Source organism: Plectropomus leopardus, chromosome 3 (genome assembly GCF_026936395.1).
Source record: "Plectropomus leopardus strain MGB_pleo_1.0 chromosome 3, ASM2693639v1, whole genome shotgun sequence".
Classification (NCBI taxonomy): domain Eukaryota; kingdom Metazoa; phylum Chordata; class Actinopteri; order Perciformes; family Serranidae; genus Plectropomus; species Plectropomus leopardus.
The window spans coordinates 19,742,115-19,763,023 of NC_142178.1; the positions used below are offsets into that span (position 1 = coordinate 19,742,115).

Consider the following 20,909-nt stretch of genomic DNA (forward strand, 5'->3'; position numbering starts at 1 on the left):
GAATGCCCTTTACATCTCATGTTTGAGCCAAAGAGGCCAGACGACACGCAGACGCACAGTGAGAGTATACAGAACAAAAACTTGTGAAAATGGAAGGGAAGAGATAGTGAGAGAGAAAGAGAGCCAAAGGATGAGAAGACAGAGAGGGAGACGGAAGATTAATTGATGTTAAAGATGCCCCCACACCCCCACCCCTACCCTCCTCGCCATGCTGACTGTACTCCTGGGATCGGCTTCTAACCCCTCGCAGCTCACAGCTACAGATAAAACACTAAACTCTGTCCGCTGGGGAAATCTTAGTATGCGCGTATGCCTGTATGTGAGCGAGCGGAAGACGAGCAATGTTATCAGAGTCTAATACTGAGTTCAACCACATCCTCTCAGAGATAGTGATAGAGAGAAAATGTCCAATCCATTGCAGCCACTCCCATTAAACCACATTAGAATAATTAATGAGTCTAACTCCCTCTCCTGAGTCTATAAACCTGTCCTGAACTCTTGTAATAATGACTATGAGTTTTATGTGTGTGTGTGTGTGTGTGTGTGTGTGTGTGTGTGTGTGTGTGTGTGTGTAGCCCAGTCTATCTTTAATAATGATAATATACTGTTGGAATAAAAGTCAGGAAGAGCACGTGTTTAAAGAAGATTTACTCCGACGACCACTTCCCCCCTTCGTTCTTTATTGTCTTCCCTTACATCCTTCTGTCTCTCACCACATCCGCATGGATTTATGTTTGACAGACTTAAAAGTGTTGTTCTCTGTGCAGCCATGTTTATTACAAACAACTCACTATCATATTTATAGACTAGTACAGACTCTTTTTCCCCACTAACTACCTCAAGCTCATCCCATAGCACCCCAAAGTACTCCTTGGCCAGATAGGAGGTGCAGTCGCTCCAGCATGTCCAGGGTCACCCCTAGGGCGTATCTCTCAATTGGTTGAAGCTGATATGTCTTTAAGGGGAAGTCTCAGGGGCAACTTTAACACTGAACTGCATCAACTGGCTCCTCTCAAAGCTGAGCTCCTCATCCTATCTCTGAGAGTGAAGCCAACCAGCCCGCGGAGGTACGTCTGTCTGTAAATGTGAACTCAGTAGATTGATCACTAACCAAAAAAGTAAAAACAGTTTATGGTGGTCTACCTAGTCACTATTATAGCAGACTACCATTATAAAAATGTATCTGTAAAACAATATTCAGGGTTTCTCACACATTAAGTTATTTGTTGTGGCCCATCACAATAAAATCATCTACTGCCACAGATTGATTTTATAGCTCTGGAGCTGGACCATTAATAGGAGCACTGGAATATGTATACTGTATACTATTCAGTTATTAATTGCACCACACTCTGAGTGCAGAGCGTACTCTGGACACAGACAGCGTAGCAGAGTGCCAGGCGCAGTAAAAATGACTCTTAACCCTTTATTTCACTGGGTCTAAAAGTTTGCTTTCTTCAGCAGCTTCTTCTCTCATCCATTGATCTGATCGGCTCTGACCGGATCACCTGATAAATTATCCAAAGCATGACTCAGCTTCCTCTAACTGCAGCAGAGGGTAAAAAGGACTCATGATGAGCCCCCTGTGCAGCATAATAACGAAGTGGGAACATGTGTTCATACAGTGTGGAGTTGACCAGATGTAAAGACTTTTTGATTCAGGATTTTAAGACTTGAGAAGCAAGGAAAAGCTTCTTTAGGGCAGTTAATTTAAGTAATGAACAATGAAAGATTATGATGCTAATGTGTTTATGTTGGAATACTTAAAGTTTAGTGTTATGTGTCTCTGCATGGACTGATGACCGTTACATTTGTTTTGCCATCCAAGAAGGAGAAATAAAAATGTGAGTGTTCATTTTTAACTCACCTCCCTGCAGAGTGTACTCGGTGACAGGGCTGCTGTAGACGCCCAGGCCGGCTCCAGTGAAGGCAGCCACCTGGATCTGGTACTGTGTCCAGATGATCAGATCTTTCAGCAGACAGTAGTTGGTCTCTGGGCTGCTAATGTTCTTCTCTTGGTAGTCCCCTGGCAGCCCTGCCAGACGGTACCTACACACACACACACACACACGTAAATATGTTGTTTTGTAGCTAAAAAAACTAAGCAAGTAATAGGTGATGTACATATACTATTATGTTTCTCAATCTTCATTCTTAACAAAATAACATTGTTGAGCCTCAGTTGTTTTTACTTGAATAAATTAGTTTAATTGCAACACAAATCAGATCCGAGTAGCTCTTGATACAGCACATGTGCAGTGGACCGAGACATACGGAACAATCATCCAGCCTTACACGGTGTATCTCATAGCTTTTACAGAAGCATATGTAAACACACCACCTTAGAGGATCAAAACAATGATGTGTCCTCATCTTACAGTATCTTCACCCTCAGACACCCTGGAGCATTTTCACATGCCTGCATGCAGACACTGACGGATTCAAACATTCATACAATAATTACTCTTTTTCATGATGACATTCATATCATTTCATAATTAACATTTTTTTCCCCACCACAATAGGCATAAGTCAAATACACAGACAAATGAACATACATTACAGCAGTGGTAGAAAAGGGCCATTAATCAGGGGCTGATGTCTTTTTGTGAAAATTGCTTCCAATACATGAAGTATATATGTCTTTCAAGAAACGTCTTGAAACTTTACCTACCAGTCCATCAAAACTGAAACCTCAAACCAAACAAACCGTCTTTTTCCGACTGCAGCTGCTGGCCTCAACAGCGAGGCCAGCACCCCCACTGATGTCTTATCCCACCCCACGGATACTGCACGTTACATTAACGTTAAGCTTCCACATGTGACTCAATGCATTACATGAGCACGCTTTTATTGCCTGTGCACATTGCACATTTTCTTTATACTTAATTCTGTGAACAATGACTCATTCTTTGATTAATGCTTTGCACCTTAGGTCCTCCTTGTAAAAACACTTTACTATGTACATTTTTCTTTTAATACTCCTATGTAAAAATCTACTTGGCAGTTACAGCTGAGATTAGTTCAGCTATTAAATTAATCTCAAACTAATTCAGAAATGGATAAAACAGTCTGAGTAATTTTATGAAGAAAAAAAAAAACATCAAAATGATCTTAATTCCAGCTTCTTAAATTTGAATATTTTCTGGTTTCTTTCCTCCTCTATAATGGTAAACTCAGCATCTTTGTGTTGTGGACAAAACAAGACATTTGAAGACATCATCTTAGGCTCTGATGGACATTTTTCACCATTTACTGACATTTTACAGACCAAACAACTGATTGATTAATCCAGAAAATAACCAATGGTTAATAAACAAAAAATGATCATCAGTTGGAGCCCCTCTTGCAGTAAATCTGATTCTGAACAGACAAAAGCATGTCATGAATTTATGTTAAAAAAAAACAAATGTGCTCCTGAAAATAACTCCCAATCCTGGAGATACACATAGTGTCATAATATCATAATGTAAAATCAAACTGGTGTTCTTATTGTATATGCTTGAATAGAAATTGAAAAAAAAAACCCCAAATTTCACTTAAAAACAGTATTGCCAGTATGATGCCAGTAAGTATGGCTTTCTAGGAGGCAGCAACACTGTTCTGAAGGATTTTTATTGTTGAAAAGTCGTTTGAATCATGTCAGAATCCCTAAAGAATAAAAACCTTTAATGCCTGGCAGACATCTCTGAATAGTGCACCTTCAAGGCCTTCGCTTTACTACATGTGATATAAATGTCCACTTAAAAGGATATATGACCCGACTAGACAGGGAGGTGTAATACCACTTAGGTATTGTACATATCTGATGGAGCTGAATGGAGTAATAATCCACATGTCAGCGTTTTAATATGGAGCCTATTCAGTGCAACAGGATATTCCAACATTTCACCGGCTGAGTCAGCGCTCTATCACACACAACACAGGAGCGCACTCATACACACAAACACAGATACACAAAGCGAGGGGGTGCCGCAGGCTGACAGGGGATCTCTGTAGTGAAGAGGAGATAACCTCTTTCTGCTCTCTCTCCACCTGACACACTGACACTCATACTGGGGGAAGAGAAGGAGGACGACAGAGTGAAGGAGGAGGAAAGGTGGGAGAGCATGAGAGAAGGAGAGTGAGGATGTTCCAGATGATACAATGAGGATTAAGGAGAAACCAGAGGGGAGGGCAGGATGAGGTAGAAGCCCTGTCTTATAAAGCACTGTATGTATGAGTGTGTGGATCTACTTTCAGCTGATTTCTGGAGTGGAGGCAGATAACACACTGAACAAGGACAAAGACCAGATAACTTCTACTGCAATTATATGCAGATTCATGTGAGACAGCGGATCACAGTCTGATTACACCAACATATACATATATCAACTACAGTAGTCGAGAATGGACAAACCAAATATGCATTTTTCACATCAGCCACCATAGTTCTACAAGCTTGGCACACAGGATAACCTCTAGATGCTATAAAATCATACATACTAGACGTGTGATGCTGAGCCAATGATTCATTGTTGCTGGATGAAACTAACAATAAAAATAAATCAATTGATCCTTTTTTGTACTTTGTATATAAATAAGGTGCCAGAGTGCATGATAAACATTGAAATGGAGCTTGTTTATATAAAAAAAAACAGGCCAGGGGAGGACCCCTCGGGCCCCCCGACAAAGGTCTGGGCTAATTATTTATATGTTAATTATTAATGTTTTGTTTATTAATTGGCCCCTGGCCTCTTAAAATTTTGCAAAAGTGGCCTGCAGGCAAAGCAAGTTGAGAATCCCTGCACTTGACCTTAAACACAATTGAAATATATATTTTTATAGTTCTTCTCTAAACTATGGCAGCAACTTACAGTTCTTTGAGTGATTACACAGCAGTTTAGTCTTTAAAATATCAAAAAATAGGGAACGATGCCCATCAAAATATTCATAGTTATCATGTAAAATGGTCTAGCAGTCCTAATAAGACAAAATATATATTTTTTACATTCTCAGTGGTATAAAACAGCAAAAAGAAAGAAATCCTCATATTTGAGTAGCTGGCACTAGTGAATGTTTGTCATTTTCCCTTAATACATTAAATCACGAAGTACTTCACTGCTAGAAAGATGGTCCTTTCATAAAATTAGGTCATTTATTCAACTGAAAGATGCAAATACTTATGAAATTGGTACTTTATGACTATAGAAAACAGAGAAAAAGGACTGTGGCACTGACTTGTACTCAAAAGGTAGAATACCTAGAACCACCAGAATGGACAGCTACTCACTGGACCAATAAGCACTCCCACTGGTTTGTGACAGTAAGCGAGATTGGCTGTTTTGACACAGGAAACAACATGGCCGCCAGTTGGTTACAAAGGATTTCAAATTACAGTTAAAAGGTAAGCTAGAACATGTTTCTGAAAACATTTGAGGTGTGAAATAGGCAACACAGTGACAGAATATTGGTTCATATTTGATAAGAGCTGCTTAGTTTTAATGTTTGATCTCCATATTTTCAGTCTGCCTCTTGTTCAGAAATTCTCATACTACAGCCAAACAGTGCCCTAAAATATGTTCCGGGCCTCTCTCTCAATTCACTTCTATACCCTTTGTGTCTGCAGTGGCAGGCTTATGAAAATGCAGAAGTACATTCTGCGGTTTGAGCAACAGCCCTTAAGCCTGCGAAAATCTGAATGGAGATGAGAGGTGAGCAGGAGGATCTAGACTCAAGCAAAGTTTACCACAGCTCCTTAACATGTACAACCAACGTTGTTATGATAAAAAGCTGGTTGAAATTCAGCAAAGTATCCCTTCAACTCAGTAGCTGATTTTATAAAATTGTTGACAGTTTATTTTTTTTGGCGTTCAGCAAAACAAGTGTTTCTGTAAACCAGTTTTATTTCAGTTGTAAAACTTGTAGTCAATTGGTATTTTGAAAAAATCTATACATGACTCAGAGTGAAGACTTTTCTTCACTTTTCTCGCCAGTGGCAATGGCAAATATGGTTGTGTGTATGTTTCTGTTTGTATACCTGAGCACATATCCTCGGAGGACTCCATTGAGCTGGGGCTCTGGAGGGGGTTGCCACTGGACCATGATGGACTGATTTGTCCGCCCACTAGCCACAATGTTCTTTGGAGGAGCGCTGGGTGCCTCCTCCCTCAGCATCAATCTAACACACAAAGAAAGGAAGAGAAAGCAAGAGAGACAAATGACTCAGATTACATTTGTTAGGTGTCCTGTAATGAGAATATTAGTAATACTGAAATAATGTAGGAACATTCTCATCTGGTATCCCCACATATCACTTATATGAACAGTCTGCACAGGAGCAATACATTAGGCAAGCAGGTTAAAAAGGAATTTCATAGCGATTCTTTTTCACAAGCATCTTCATCTTTTCTATTCTGGGGGTCAGACTGTCTACAAACACATGATCATGTTTGTCACTGGAGATTCACAGGACGGAGCTGCAACTTATTACACAGAATCATCTCGCAGCTTAAGCAGCTCTGATGAATTCTAGTTGAATTTTGGGCTCATCTCTCTTGTCCCTCGTTCTCCACATACATCTTGCAATTTCATTTAATACATTTGCTTTTCATTTCTGGCTATGGTGTTCATTTATTTCTAACAAACCACCGCCGCCGCTGATGGAAATGTTTAACGCATCACTTCCAGTGCGCCAGAGGATTTCTCCCGGGAATGATCGAGCTGACACTGGGTGTTTAAAACAACAAATGTAAAAAGCGTTCATGAACTCGGTATACGTTGAAACACAGCTGTGTTTTATTCACTGGCAGCTTAGAAAAACAAACAGGCATTTACTGTCTGTATATTGCAGATTACTGCTAATATTCTGTTTCATTTCCCTCCTTTTAATGTGAGGCTTTCCCTCTAATGTCCCATTTATACACCAGCAATCTTTGCCTGGGCAGTCTCTGTTTCATCACAATATCCTCAGTAGACCAGCCTTACAGTATGACAGCAATAGATAGTTAATCACTATTAGTTGAGAATGAGCAAAGAGCTCATCTTTTTATTTCCACCGAGACAGTATGATCCGTCGCTCTCTCTGCCCTCTTCAACTCTCTTCTGTCTCTCCAAACCTTTTTCCCATCTTTCCTTCGACACTTTGATCCCATTCTCCATTTTTTCTCTCTCCCATCTGCAAACTTTCACCTTTCATCCATCATGTACTTTGGCCTCAATTATTTCATCCTTCTATCTTTTACTCATCTCCTTCTCCCTCCTCTTCTCCACCGTACCCCCCCATGCCCCACCTGTGATTAAAGCTCCCAGCCCTCTCATGGTTGGTAAAGCACATGGGCTGAGCTGGTCAGCCTCTGGTTTTACTGTAAGCAGCTCAGCTAACGTAATCAGAGCCATATGTGCTCACACACACACACACACACACACACACACACACACACACACACACACACACACACAAACACCAAACAAATTTCTCTCAGCTTAAAACAGACTGTTACATCCGATGGTCTTTTCCCTTCCATGGATTATGTCTGGAGATTTACATCCCTCCAACCCCCCCTTCACTTCCTCTCCGTGCCCTATGTCTCCCTGAATGATTCTCTATGAGCTATCGAGCCATTAGCCGTGGTATGGCTCTCTGTATTTGTGTGTCTGATTCTGTATGTGCCAATAAATGTGTGTGCACATCTATATATGTGTGTTTGTGTGAAAGTTAGAGTGTGAAAGCTGTTAGCTGGAGACTTACACAGGCGGATATATGGCACAGGCCAGTGGTTTTACAGCTGTGCTTTACTTCCATTAGGTTAGGCACTGTCAGACAGCACCAGGTGCTGCAGGCGTACACATGTACACACACACATAGACACACACATAAGCTAATGGGCCTTGTGTGAATGAGATGGGCATTAGTGTAGCCGCCTGGAAATGGGGTATATATAATCCTCAACTATGCCACTGCTTTTGACTGAAATTGATGATGCACATTAATACACATACACAAACTCATGCTACACAAACACACACACGCACACACACACACTCATGCAGTACTGAACAGATGCGGCCATTCACTGTTTGACTGCAAGTGAAACACACACAAATGCACACTGACACACTTATACTCGACAGCAGAAACTCTGTGCGAATTGCCTTAATTCCCTCCCAGCCATTTACCGGTAAATATTTCATACAGTGGGTTCAGTATGAGGACATCAACTTCACACCAGAGATTAAATAGACAAACCCCAACCCACCTACTCATACACCACTTCACATCCACCCAAAACACATACACACATTCACACCAGCAGCCATACATGTGCTGCAAGCAAACAAAGTTTGTCTGATCGCTGTGTGACACACTTTCTCTGTCCCTTGTTATTAAGGAAAAGAGGACATTTTCTGCAGGAGATTTACATGTTTTCTAGTGTGTGAGTGAAAGTGTGCGTGTGTATGGAGGGAGGCATGCATTTTGTGAGTTCCAGTGCTGTGGGAATTAGTAAAAGTTTCTATCTGTGTCATTCTCCACAGTTTAATGCCCACCGGCTTTCTCACTAAATCCACATACACACCGACTCTTAAATTTAATGGTGTTACCGGGATGTTAAATCTGCCTCTATTCAAACAGGATAGTAAAATTTAGATCCAGTATGACGAGGAAATAGAGAGAAATGAACAGAGGGCAACAGGAATAAAGAGGGAGAGAGAGAAACCAGATGCGACATGATTGGGAAAAAAACAGGCGAATAGATGAGCTTATTTTCTTCTTGTTTGACACTCTAAGTCTTGTCTGCTTTAAATGTTGTGCTGTTTCGCCCGAGGCTAAAAGCTGCACAAACGGAGGAGGCTGACACACTAAAGAGACTCTGTCGGGGAAATGGAGAAACTTTGTGCATATTCTCACAGTGGAACAAAACCAGCTGAGGCATACATTAGCTTCAGAGTATATGCCTTTTTTTGTCATTGAAATCCTGATATTGATTTGTAGTCACATTAGTTGATCAGTCAATATCATTTTTCACTGTGTTACAGCAATAAGGCTTCAAAACAAACTGAATGTGACACCAGATGTTCTCTCATTATTGTTGTAGTCTAGTGTATAGAACATTGATAAAATGCAGGTATAAAAGACAAATGCATTTTTCATGAAAGAATATAAAACGAGATAAAACATTAGATAAAACATCTGTTTTTTACAATAGTGGCTGACTGTAATGTGTTGTTAAAGTAGCTCAAGGTACCATATTTACTGTGCTCCCTTTTCTGATGTTACTTTATTTATCGTCATACCTTTAACCCAAACAAAGCACATAATACTGGCAATCGCAGCTTTACCTGATCCTCTCTATGTTTGCGTATACATAGGGTTAAATGTAAAGGGGTGTGACATTCTGCAACAAAGCAAGAAGTCCATCTGTGTATTGGTTTAGCTAATTCAAGGCTGATTAGAGCTTTCACAAACAATGTGTAATCGATGGATGTAAGTGCCAATTGATTACCCTTTGTGCTGCTGAAAATAAATAATATTCCTGCAGAAGCTGGATCTTAGTGTTTTCTAGGTGGTCCTCTCTAGTATATCTAGTGGACGTTTTGCTTGGAAAGTGTCAGTAGAGGAACCTTGTCACCACAAACTGCACCAAAAAAACATTTTAGTTTCTGTTGTCTCTAAAGCATCGTTGGCAATTTCACTCAGTCTCTCCACCGCTTTGGTTGTGACTGAAATATCTCAGAATCTTTCTGATGGACTCTATGGACCCCACAGAGATGAATCCTACTGACTTTAGTGATGCTCTGACTTTACCTCTGGCATCACCATAAGGTTGAGTGTGAAATGTCTCAACAGCTATTAAATATGCTGCCATTAAATTTGATTCTAAACACCCATGTTCCCCTCAGGCTAAATTGTGATGATAAACTTTTCCTGTAGTTCCATCATCGGGTCAAAAATTTAAAATTTGTCTAATATTTTAGTTTCTGAAGAAACTGCTGATGTGCAAAATGGAATTCCCATTAGCCTCAGCTGTACGTTGTGTTTAGTAATAATTAGAAAACGTTATGTTGCTTTCATGCTAAACTAGGATGGTGAACATGACTGTTTAACATCAGCATATTAGATTTGTCATTGCAAGCATGCTGACACTAGCAATTAACACATACTAGATTAAGTGTTGGATCTGGGTGTGGTGAGGTAAAAGTAAAGCATAAAGTTGCCATTATAATTTTGGTTTGTGTTGAAAGTCTGCCTAGTTGAACTGAAGGGAGAACAAGAGCAGCTGCTAGTCTTTTAAGTGGAATGGAAATAAAGGCTGACCCTTATATTTAATAAATCTAATGAATAGTGAAAAAAAACACTATTATAAAATGTAGTAGCTTTTATAAAATATTTTTGATTAAATCTTTTTTTTTTAAGTCCTCAAATTCACACGAGTGGGGTTCAAGGTAAAGGTCTGAAGCTATATCTTTCTCCCTACTTTAAGAGGAACTATGTATTCCATTTCATTAATTTTAGTAAACTTGTAAATGTGTAAGGTGAAATTCATTCTACCTTTGAGTTCATTTCGAATTTATCATTGTCATCGTTCATTAAATTAAAGGACTTTCCAGGTCTAATGCCCTCAAATTCAAGGGCCCAACATGGCATAGTTTGAGACATGATTCAAGGTTAATTATTGTTACAACACTGAGAATAGTTATTAAGAGAATTTGCAGGCTTTACAAAAGCCTACAAACAACAATTAAGAAGTCAAAGAGCCTTGAATGTGTGAATGTCTCAGTTGTGCTGTTACAGTGACGGCAGACATTATCAAAAGTACTTCAATTTCTATTATTGCAAAACAAAAAACACAATTTTGACGACTTTGTGTGACCCTTTTCTATTAATGTCTATTTTCAAAACCATTAGAGGCCTTGATTTTCCCCTTAAACTCACAAACCTTCCCAGATTCAATGACCTATGGAAACCCAGTGTTTTACTAAAAAACACATGAAAAATGTTCAGAGTTAAGTATTTTTTTACTTGTATCCTGGACCAGTTAAAATAATCAGTTGAATCTACATTTGTTGTGTTCCTCTCATTTACCTTGGTCTATGTTCTTCTCGCTTCTTATCGGCTGGTTTAGTGATATGTAAGTTAGTGATGAGGAAGAGATGATTTAAAGAGCTGCTTTAGGGCTGGAGCCGTGGATGTATAAAGAGACTTGGGTACAGCTTTGGAGGCTGGATCCCGTTCATTCCTATGAAAGTTGCTCAGTAGCACAAGAAGCCAAAATGGTCCAACTTTACAGATGTCTCTATTGCAATATACGTCAATGGAAAAAGTATTTTGGTGCCGCAGGGCATCATGTGATGATGTAATGAATTCCACCGTTTGGCCACAAAGATAATTGGCTTTAAAGCTTGGGGACTTGGCCAGAACACATGCCATATGGAGGCAGAGATATTGTTGCAGCATTTCAAAAGTTAAACTTTGTTTATCTCAGGGTGTAAAAAATGGGCAACTGGGAATACTTGCTTTTGACGTGTCTGCAGCACGCCTACAATGACAACAATGTATTCAAGGGTGCAAAAAGCTGCGTAATGGACCTTAGAAAGTTCTGTCTTCACCCTGCTTTGTATTTCAACCACCACATTCATTATTGCATATGCCCTCTATAGCAAGGTAAAATGAAATCAGGTTTTTTGTGTTCTGTGACTCTATCATTTTGACCTCAAATAACTTGTAACAAAAGTTTACGTCAAAGTTTGGAAATACTCCTTCATTATGAAAAACACAGAAATGATTGTGGTTATTGTTGTATAATGTCAAGATTTTTTTTGCTGCTTACATCTGACAGTGTTTCCAATAATAGTTTTATAGCTTGTATACTTTTTGAGTTGAGTCTTATATTCATGTTTACCCCTTCTTACATATCTGCGCGATCTGCCCAGGTACACGTAAAAGGCGTAGGTAGGTTTTTACCTTCTCTTCAAAATTGTCAACTAATGGGGACTCTGCAGCATACAGGGACACAGCAAGACTGGTGATTGCAAAAATGACTGAGCCTTTATTGTATTTCTAGACACAATTTTTGTGTGTTGACAGTAAAGAAAAGAGCAAGTTGAAGGAAAATGCCCGTAATCTCGGACATTTTGCTAGACATACAATGAGCTCTCCCTCATCTGGCATCTGAGCTTTTATCAGTAAAAGCCCACTCACTGCAATATCCTTGATGTTTCCGCTCCATCGTTATAAATCACTCACTATGCTATAGGCACCTTCAACAGTTGCGGCCACTGTTAAACACAGATATATAATTCAGGACTGACACTGAAAAGCACAGGACAAATCCCCTGTAAATCTTTAAATCTCACAAAGCTCCTACAGCATTAATTTTTTACAGTGAGTGTCTATTAGTGTGTGTGTGATAGAAAGAAAAAGTCTGAGTATTTTATCACGCATCTAGTGTTAAAATCTAATGTGTTCTGATTCTGACTGAACAGCTGGAATTAAAAATAAGAGCAAAGGCAAAGAGAATTGAGACAGATGCTTTAAACTTCTGATGATGCCTGGAGTTCACGGCATTAATGCATAATCTGTCTCTCCTCTGGTAATGCTTCTGCTTTAAAGATCGCGACGGTGTGAGTGTAGGTCATGCATGAACAACTCTGTGTGTGTGTGTGTGTGTGTGTGTGTGTGTGTGTGTGTGTGTGTGTGACACTCCAGATGGTATAATTGGATTCTCTAAAAGAATTTCTGCATTTAGAAGTAATGTTTTTCAGCTTTGATCACATTTGTTCAAAAACTCTTTGTGGATGTCCATCTCCAAGGACACTTTTTATGAGCGACCCTGTGCACTCTCTCTGATAGGAAGAAGTGAGGCAGGGTAATGAATGTGTGCAATGAGATAAAAGAAACTAGAATTTTCATTATAGCCTATTAAGCATTTGTGTGATATTCTGTCATAATTAATGTATGAATTCTTGAGTTATGGCCAAAGTTATGGCTAAAAACATGTTATCGCGAGGACAAAGTGAGCTTGATGTTTGACCTCAAATTCTAATCAATTTATTCTTGAGTCCAAGTGGACGTTTGTGCAAATTTTAGATAATGCTCTCAACACCTTCTTGAGATATTGTGATCATGAGAATGAAACAGATGCAAGAACACAGTGACCTTGACATTTGACCATAGTGAGACAGACAAAGTCACAGTGGCCTTAATCTTTGACCTATGACCACCAAAATCTTATCAGTTCATTGTCCAATCCAAATGGACATTTGTGCCAAATTTTAAGAACTTTCCTGAAGACTTTCTTCAGATACTTCCTTCACAAAAAGGGGGCAGACAGACAACTCAAAAACATAATGACTATTGCCAGCAGAGAGGCATTAAGAGAAAGTATGAATAAATGCTGTTATGATAAAGATCCTAATCGGGACAAGAACAAAATGGGAGAGTGCAGAAGCAGCTGGAAGCTCAAACTTTAATAAGGGCTTTTTTTGTCATCAATATTACAAGCTTCTCCTTCACTCTCTGTCCCATTCCCTCACTCTGCACACATTACTGCATTTTGTCATCCTTCTCATTTGGAGCTCTGAGCTTCTGCAGGACATTTTCTTCCCCCTCACTCTCCCTGTGTGTCAAGTGCAGCGCGCGCCTTGGCATCTGCGACATGCTCATGTGCGTATCTCATCCAGGCAAACATCCAGTAGATGAAAAGCAAAGTGCACATGGTTACATATGAGACAAACACCCAAAAAGAGAAGTATCCATCTGCTCTGATACACTGACAAGTGATGACTTGCCTGCCTGCCTGCCAGTCTTTCATTTAGCCAGGATCAATGCAATCTATTCTCCAGTGCCTTTAACAATCAACTTTGGACTTGGTTGGACACAAACAATATAGTGGTATGTACAGGAGAATAAGAGAGGAAGAGGAAGGAGAAGAGTAATGATAGACAATCACCAGAAGAGGATAAGAGAAAAAGATTTTGAATAGAGGGAAAAGAGAGACAGGTTCAGGTGAACAAAAACCAGAGCTGAAGAGAGGGAAGCTGAAAGGAGGCTGTAATCTGAGGTGTGTGAATGTGTGATGGTGGCGTTCACAGCTGCTGTTGTTATTGAGAGTCTATTTGGCAGAAGCACAACTGGCTCCTGCCTGTGGTCACTCTCTTCAGCCAGACAAAAACCATGTTTGTGTGTGTCTACTTTATGATGCACGGCCACATCTGTTGTATTGTGCGTGAGTGTCAGAGATTTGGTGTGTGTGTGTATTCAGGGGCAAAATTGTTAAGAGGTCTGCCACACCTCCTCCAACCCTCTCTCACTCTATCCAGTTCCATCAGTGCTAAGGCATCATAATTACCCCAATTAGTATTTTCTCTTGGGATAAACATGCAAACACACATACACGCATACAAACATAAAACATCTGCACAGCAATCTATTTACTTTTTAGGCCAAATCACACTCTCCCTTTTGCGCATACAGACCTGCAGAGGAGTTAATTTCATCATTTTTGCTGTTTAGCTCAACGGAAGGAGATAAGCAGGGCAATACACACACACATCACGTAGACATGATGTGATGAATATGAATCTATTTCCTTTGTGATGCAAAGGAAATAGATTCTGAACAAAAAGGGAAGCTTTGTTGGTCCTTGCCTTGTTAGGACCCATCCTTGTTTCATCCACACTGCAAATCCCATGTCCCTATCCATGCTCATACACACACATACACTTTTAGATACACAAATTAGAGCGTGTGGGTGTGTAAACACTGTGCCTTTTGACTGCAGAAAGGTTCCAGTTTATTCATTCCCAGTTTGTGTAAGGCAGTGTGACCAAGTCTATTACACAGAGGTGGAACAGGGTGAAAAAAAACTCTATTTCTCACACATCACAGCATGTTCTACATTAAAAAAAATGGTTTCATGCTCTTTGGAAAACATCAGTGAAATAGTAATGTGGCTTCACAAGGAGTATTGTGAAATATGTGTTAAATAAAGCTGGTAGTGGTGAGTGTGTGTGTTCAAGATGTGTGCCTATGACTGAATGTGTCTTTGAATGTGTAAATAATAATCCTACCTCTGCGTCTCGGCGCTGTACTGACCCCTGCCCACTTGATTGACGGCACAAAGCCTGAACTGATAGGTCCTGGCAGGTGTGAGCCCGCCCACTGATACCTCGGTCACGACGGGATCGACCTCTGATAGGTAGACCTTCCACGGTGAGTCTAGACAGAGGACACAAAGATTAGAGGCTGATTATATCTGGCTGAGGCAGGACAAACAGAGACACAGGGACACTCAGGAGCCATAAATCAAAAGGAAAAAGAAGGGAGGAGCAGATAAAAGAAGCAAAGGAGGGAAGGTAAAACGGAAGGGGGATAAGCTGGAGAGAATTATAAAAGAAGAAAGTACCACAAGATTCAATAAGAAGGAAAGTTTGGACGGAAGAGGAAGATTATAAAGAGCCACAGATGTTTTTGTATATTGTTGCCAGCTTGTTGCCGGCTTATCTCTCGGTCTTTCTCCTGAAGATACGACAGACAGATGCACTGTTATCGTTGCACCAGCCACATGTGTATCTGTGTAAGTGAGAAGGATAGTGTGTGTGCCATTTAAAGCCAGCCCGGCAAGTGTATTAAATGCCATTGTCTGACATCAAAACACATTGTATTTATATTGGCCCATTCTTTCTAAAATGCAATCCAAAACATCTAATAAATAACACACACACACACACACAGAGCTGGTAATCAGCATGCACAATGCTCTCATCCATTCCTCACTGTTTGGATTCAGTCTGCACTGAAATCGACCAGGCTATCATTATTTTGGTGTGTTTTTGTAGATGCTACAGAGCAGCTGTTGAGATGGTGACAGCAGGAATTCATATTCCTGCTGTCTCCAGAAAAAAAAAGTTATCATAATGAAGGTGACTTAAAATGACAAACTACGTTTACATTTGACATCTGTCTGTCAGTCCAGCTCCTACAGTCACGTGCCAAGTGTTTTGACCTGCTTGTAACGTCCAGCGATCCATCTGATTAGCTTACAGCAGGAGCAACAGCAACTATCTCCCTCCAATCTGTTTCTCCTGTCATTCTATTACTCTATCTCTCTCCTCTCTCTCTTCCACTATTTCTCGTTTGACAGAAAGCCAGCCTGCTGTTAAAACATCTGTGGTAGAGAGAGGGTAAGAGACAGAAAGAGAGAGCGATAGAGACAGAGAGGAGGTAAGGGTGGGAGGAAAACTTTATTTATAGGGAACCTGGATGTACATTTACACAGCAACACCATTCTCCATATGTCTGCCTCTTGTAAATGAGTGTGTGTCAGTGCCTGGTAGACAGCAAGTGAACAGCTGTTTGTCGCTCAGGGAACATAAAGTATGCATGGACACACACACAGACACACAAACACACACACACACACACATACTGTTCTCGGAGAGCTCCAGCAGGTAGTACAGAAGTGGGGAGTTCCCATCAAAGGGGCGTAGCCAGGACAGCAGGACAGAGCGGGAGTCAGAGTCATTGAGCTGGGCCGTCAGGGAGCGAGGAGAGTGTGGCAGCTCACTGAACAGAAAAAAAAAACAAAACAAGAAAGAACCAAAAACATCAGATTTAAGTTTGATGGTATTTGTTTTGCCATTAGATCAGAACCAAGTCTAAAGAGGAATAACATGACATTTTGGAAAATACCCTCGTTTGTTTTCCTGATGAGAGTTGGATGAGGCGATCAATACCACTGTCATATCTGTATGTGAAATATGAAACTACAGCCATCAGCCAGTTAGCTCAGTATAAAGAGTGACAACAGCTCGCCTGACTCTGTGTGAAGGTAACAAAATTCACCTACTATGACTTATCTAACTCACTTACTGACAACCTGTGTTTTTTCTTGGCCACAAGCAGACTCCAAGAAGTTACTTATCCCGGCCAAGAAACAGCACATAAACCCAGTTAAACCACAACTTGATTTTTGAACAGAGTGAACAAGTTAAATATAAAATGTTTATCTATGAGTTTTAAAGGTGTTGGTAGCCACTATTTTTACTTTCAGACATCATTCTGTATAATCAAAATGGAGGTAGCCACGATGATGTTACCTACTGGTTTGTGGACTGCTCTTTTGAGGCCTCGAGTTTGACATTTTTGCTGTAGGTATCTTGTTTTTGTTTTGGAGGATGAAGTGATCATATCTAGACAAGAGGGTGGGTCTGGGAAGAACATGCATTGTTACACATATCCTGATTGCAACTTGTGGGTCACAGTGTAGCTCCACCCTAAAGCAGTGCTTCCCAACTGGTGGATCGAAGTCTAAAAGTGGGTCACGAGTTCATTCTGAGTGAGTTTTAAATACAGTGAATTTCTGGCACAGAGCCTTTATTCTGAACTGCTGTTTTGTGTTTATTTATTGCTATATGTTTTTTTTCTTTGTGTTCTAACATGATGTTTACATTTTGTGAAATAAAACTGAATATGTTGTAATATATTTAATGTCTGGACCCTGAACTAAAGACTAAGGAGAACTCTGGAACCCGTAGCTGGACCAGTTGGGAACCACTTCCCTAAAGCATACCCTGCTTTATCATATTTTTTCTCTAAATGGGACCAACATTTATAAAATGCACATCATGCTGAAGAACACTTGAAACTGGTGACTGAGACCATAAACTTACTGGTAAAATGTTTACTGAGATAACAAATGAATTAAGAAGTTGATTCATCTCTATACAACTGTACAATTTGTGACCAGTGGAGTTGCCCCCCAGTGACAATTAGGAAGAATGCAGGTTTAAGGCACTCCTTCATCGGGTTCTCTTTTCGGACTCAGATGCTATTTCCTCCACTTGTTTTTTTATACAGTCTATGCATCAGACAGAGCAAAGCTAGCTGTTTTGCCTTGTTTCCAAAACTTGGTAGAGAAACATATTTATTGTCTTGACATGAAACCACTCTCATGTCTAGACATTAATGTAAATCTTATTTAACACTTGGCAAGAAACCGAATAAGCATTTTTCCCTAGACAAAAGCGTGTGTCTGAATGTGTAATTACACATCTATGTATTTCTGTTTCATAAAGAAGTCAGTGACAAAGTGCTTTGACTTTTCATTAGTCAGATATTTGCTTCCTGTGTTTTGTTTTTTTCTTGGATATGCGTGGTGGAACAACACTGGCTCTGACACCCAGGTTGTTTACTGGGTCTGGTCCAGGATCAGTTCCAGTGGGCAATATCTTTTAAATATGGCTATGATTATTTTCATGACAATATTTTTATTCTGTACATGATCTGCACAACAGCAAACATATCTCATCCTATCTATTAAAAAAAGGTTGTTGAGACATTTGGCCATCTTCCGTGGATATTTGAGCATCCCCGCCATGTTAATAATAGAGAAAGCAAAACAGATATATTCATGAAAGCAATAGAGAGGGTCCAGACATTTGATTATACCAATTTTGGTGCATGATAACTCTTTCAAAAACATTGGCTTGAATCAGGAGAAGGGAAGGAAATCAGATCTTGCTCTTTGTGAAGGCTACAGGTGCTAGTAGAGATAACAGGAGTGAAGACATTAACAGATCACATAAAAGAACAAAACAAATATATTTACACTGAAAGCACGATGAAAGACACGTTCCCTTGTGCCTAAACCAGCTGCATTTCTTATTCATAAACTCATTAATAATTTCTAAACAATCATGGATGTGTGTCTGCTCTGACAGGCTGCAGGCTCTTAATTTCATCAGAGTTAAAAAAACATCTCAGTTTTTGTTTTTGCTGTGTGTGTGCAGTTTTATGTTTTAATATTCAAGTGGGTGTAAAGTCAGAAATCAAGGGGGACACAGAGAGACAGAGAGTGGGGGGATATATCAAGACGTGATGTTAGAGGGGGAGGGAGAGTTGCACTTCACCAAGAAGAAGCAAGGACAGCGGTGAACGAGGCAGAGGGGGAGCAGGGGAAATGAGAATGATGTTTTCTTTTCTGAGCTGACATGATCATATTAATTAATGGATGAGCTTAGAGAATGTTAGAGTAACTACCTCAACACAGCCCACAAACACACACACACGCGCACGCATGCGCGCGCACACACACACACAAACAAACACACGGATGGGTCTTGCGGGACTTGAACCAATAACCTGCTGGTAATTAGTCTGTCTCCTCAGCCGCCAGCGTCTGTTAACCTCCATGACCCATTGATACTGAGCTAACGAGAATGTCAGTCTCACACGTGGATGCACGCTCCAACACACACACACACACACACACACACACACACACACACACACACAACACACATGCATGCACACACACGTGCGCATGCACACACACATACACACACACATATACAGAGAGGAATCCCTTCGTTCTTGGTTTGTTTTTGCACAGCCATAAACTGAGACTCACTTCCTCCCGCTGAGTTTGACACGTGTAACCTCTTATCGCTGTATAATTCACAAGGATGTGGACTCATGTTCTATCGCTCTCCTACCCTGCAATTGTATTAATATATCATAAGTGTCTTTTATAAATATATTATACAAGTACCTATTAATATATAAAGGCCACTACCTGATAGTGTTCTCTCACAGTGGCTGTAATGAGGCTGTGTGGGTCGGAGCGTGGGATACACTCGATGCATTTCTGTAGCATCCTGCCTGCTCATACCAAACACGCAGTATGACATGTTTGGAATGTGTTTGACTGAACCACATGAATGCACACATGCACATAAACACATTATAAATACACATTTTACACTCAAAGGCTAATACGGCTTTAATTACAAAGAGCAGGGAGAGTGCTGCATGTTCAGGTTGCCTGATAGTAGACATGACCTTACACTACTATTACTACTGTCCTATAATAACTCACACTGACATTCTCACCCTACAGTTTTAACGATATACTCATGTATCTGGTTTAGAGGGTGTTTGACCCCCGACTGAACATGCTACTATTTGGAAAAAACAATTATTTCATTACACAACCACTGAAATAAGCTGACACTAATGCTTGCTTAATGTTTGGAAATGCACTAAATTACTAATGTGCTGCGTCTCCTGCATTATGTTCTGCAAAGTCAATAGTTTTTTCTATAACACTCACTCCAGAAGCATCCTCCCTGACAATCATATCTGCAATTTGAATCAGCCAGACAGCTAACTATGGATTGGCTGGCTGTTTTCCCACTTGATTGCAGCACAAAAAGTCAAAGTCGTTATTGTGCCTAATCACAGAAGAAGAATACAATTCGCACTTTGTTGGATCAATGCCTGCTCTGTATTTCACAGTATGTAAATGCCATATAAATATTGTGAAAATCTGAACTCAATTTTCTGAGGATAATGTTCAGTAACTTCAAATGTGTACTTTGTGCAGCAGAACAAACTCTGCAATGTGCATTACAATAAAGAAACAGAACAAGTGCGCTAACACACCTTCCTCTTGGTCTGAACTTTCTGACTCTTCAGTTAGACCTAAACCAAAATTACAGGCGTGAAAGCTCCCCTAAACCATGGCCCAGATGACACAGCCAAACCTAAGTCTGATGAAAAGATCTAGATCAACCTGAGCCATGGTCTGGTTCATTTCTGGTGTGAATGCATTTTTTGGGATAGTTCGGGCTGCTGGACCAATTACAGGAAGTGAGTATCATAACGTCTTTAAGGAATAACTATGTGTTGTTCGGTCGGTCAAGATGCAGCTCACGCAGTTGACAACCACAGGACATGGAATAGGTATGTCATGTGTAGGTCTTTAGTGCGCTTGTATAATTGCAATATGACTCCAAAATGATCAAGATCATGTATACAATGTAACAAAAAATGTGAACCTTGTTTCAGACCTTAGTTCAGACTTTCAGGTGTGAAAAGGCTCTTGAATTTATTTTCTTTCTTGCCAAGAGTTAGATGAGATGATTGATAC

The 20,909-nt window shown here is 40.1% G+C and overlaps 1 protein-coding gene across 1 annotated transcript in view; it reads right to left on the reverse strand.

Annotated features, from left to right (window-relative positions):
• LOC121942083 (protein sidekick-1-like) overlaps window positions 1-20,909 on the reverse strand; it is a 269,452-nt gene that overhangs the window by 70,289 nt on the left and 178,254 nt on the right. Inside the window, exons 15-18 of the mRNA XM_042485177.2 lie at window positions 16,407-16,543; window positions 15,049-15,196; window positions 6,020-6,160; window positions 1,868-2,049 (exon numbers count right to left, since the gene is read on the reverse strand). Coding sequence (XP_042341111.2) covers window positions 1,868-2,049; window positions 6,020-6,160; window positions 15,049-15,196; window positions 16,407-16,543 — 608 coding nt within the window. The remainder of the gene's footprint in view (window positions 1-1,867; window positions 2,050-6,019; window positions 6,161-15,048; window positions 15,197-16,406; window positions 16,544-20,909) is intronic.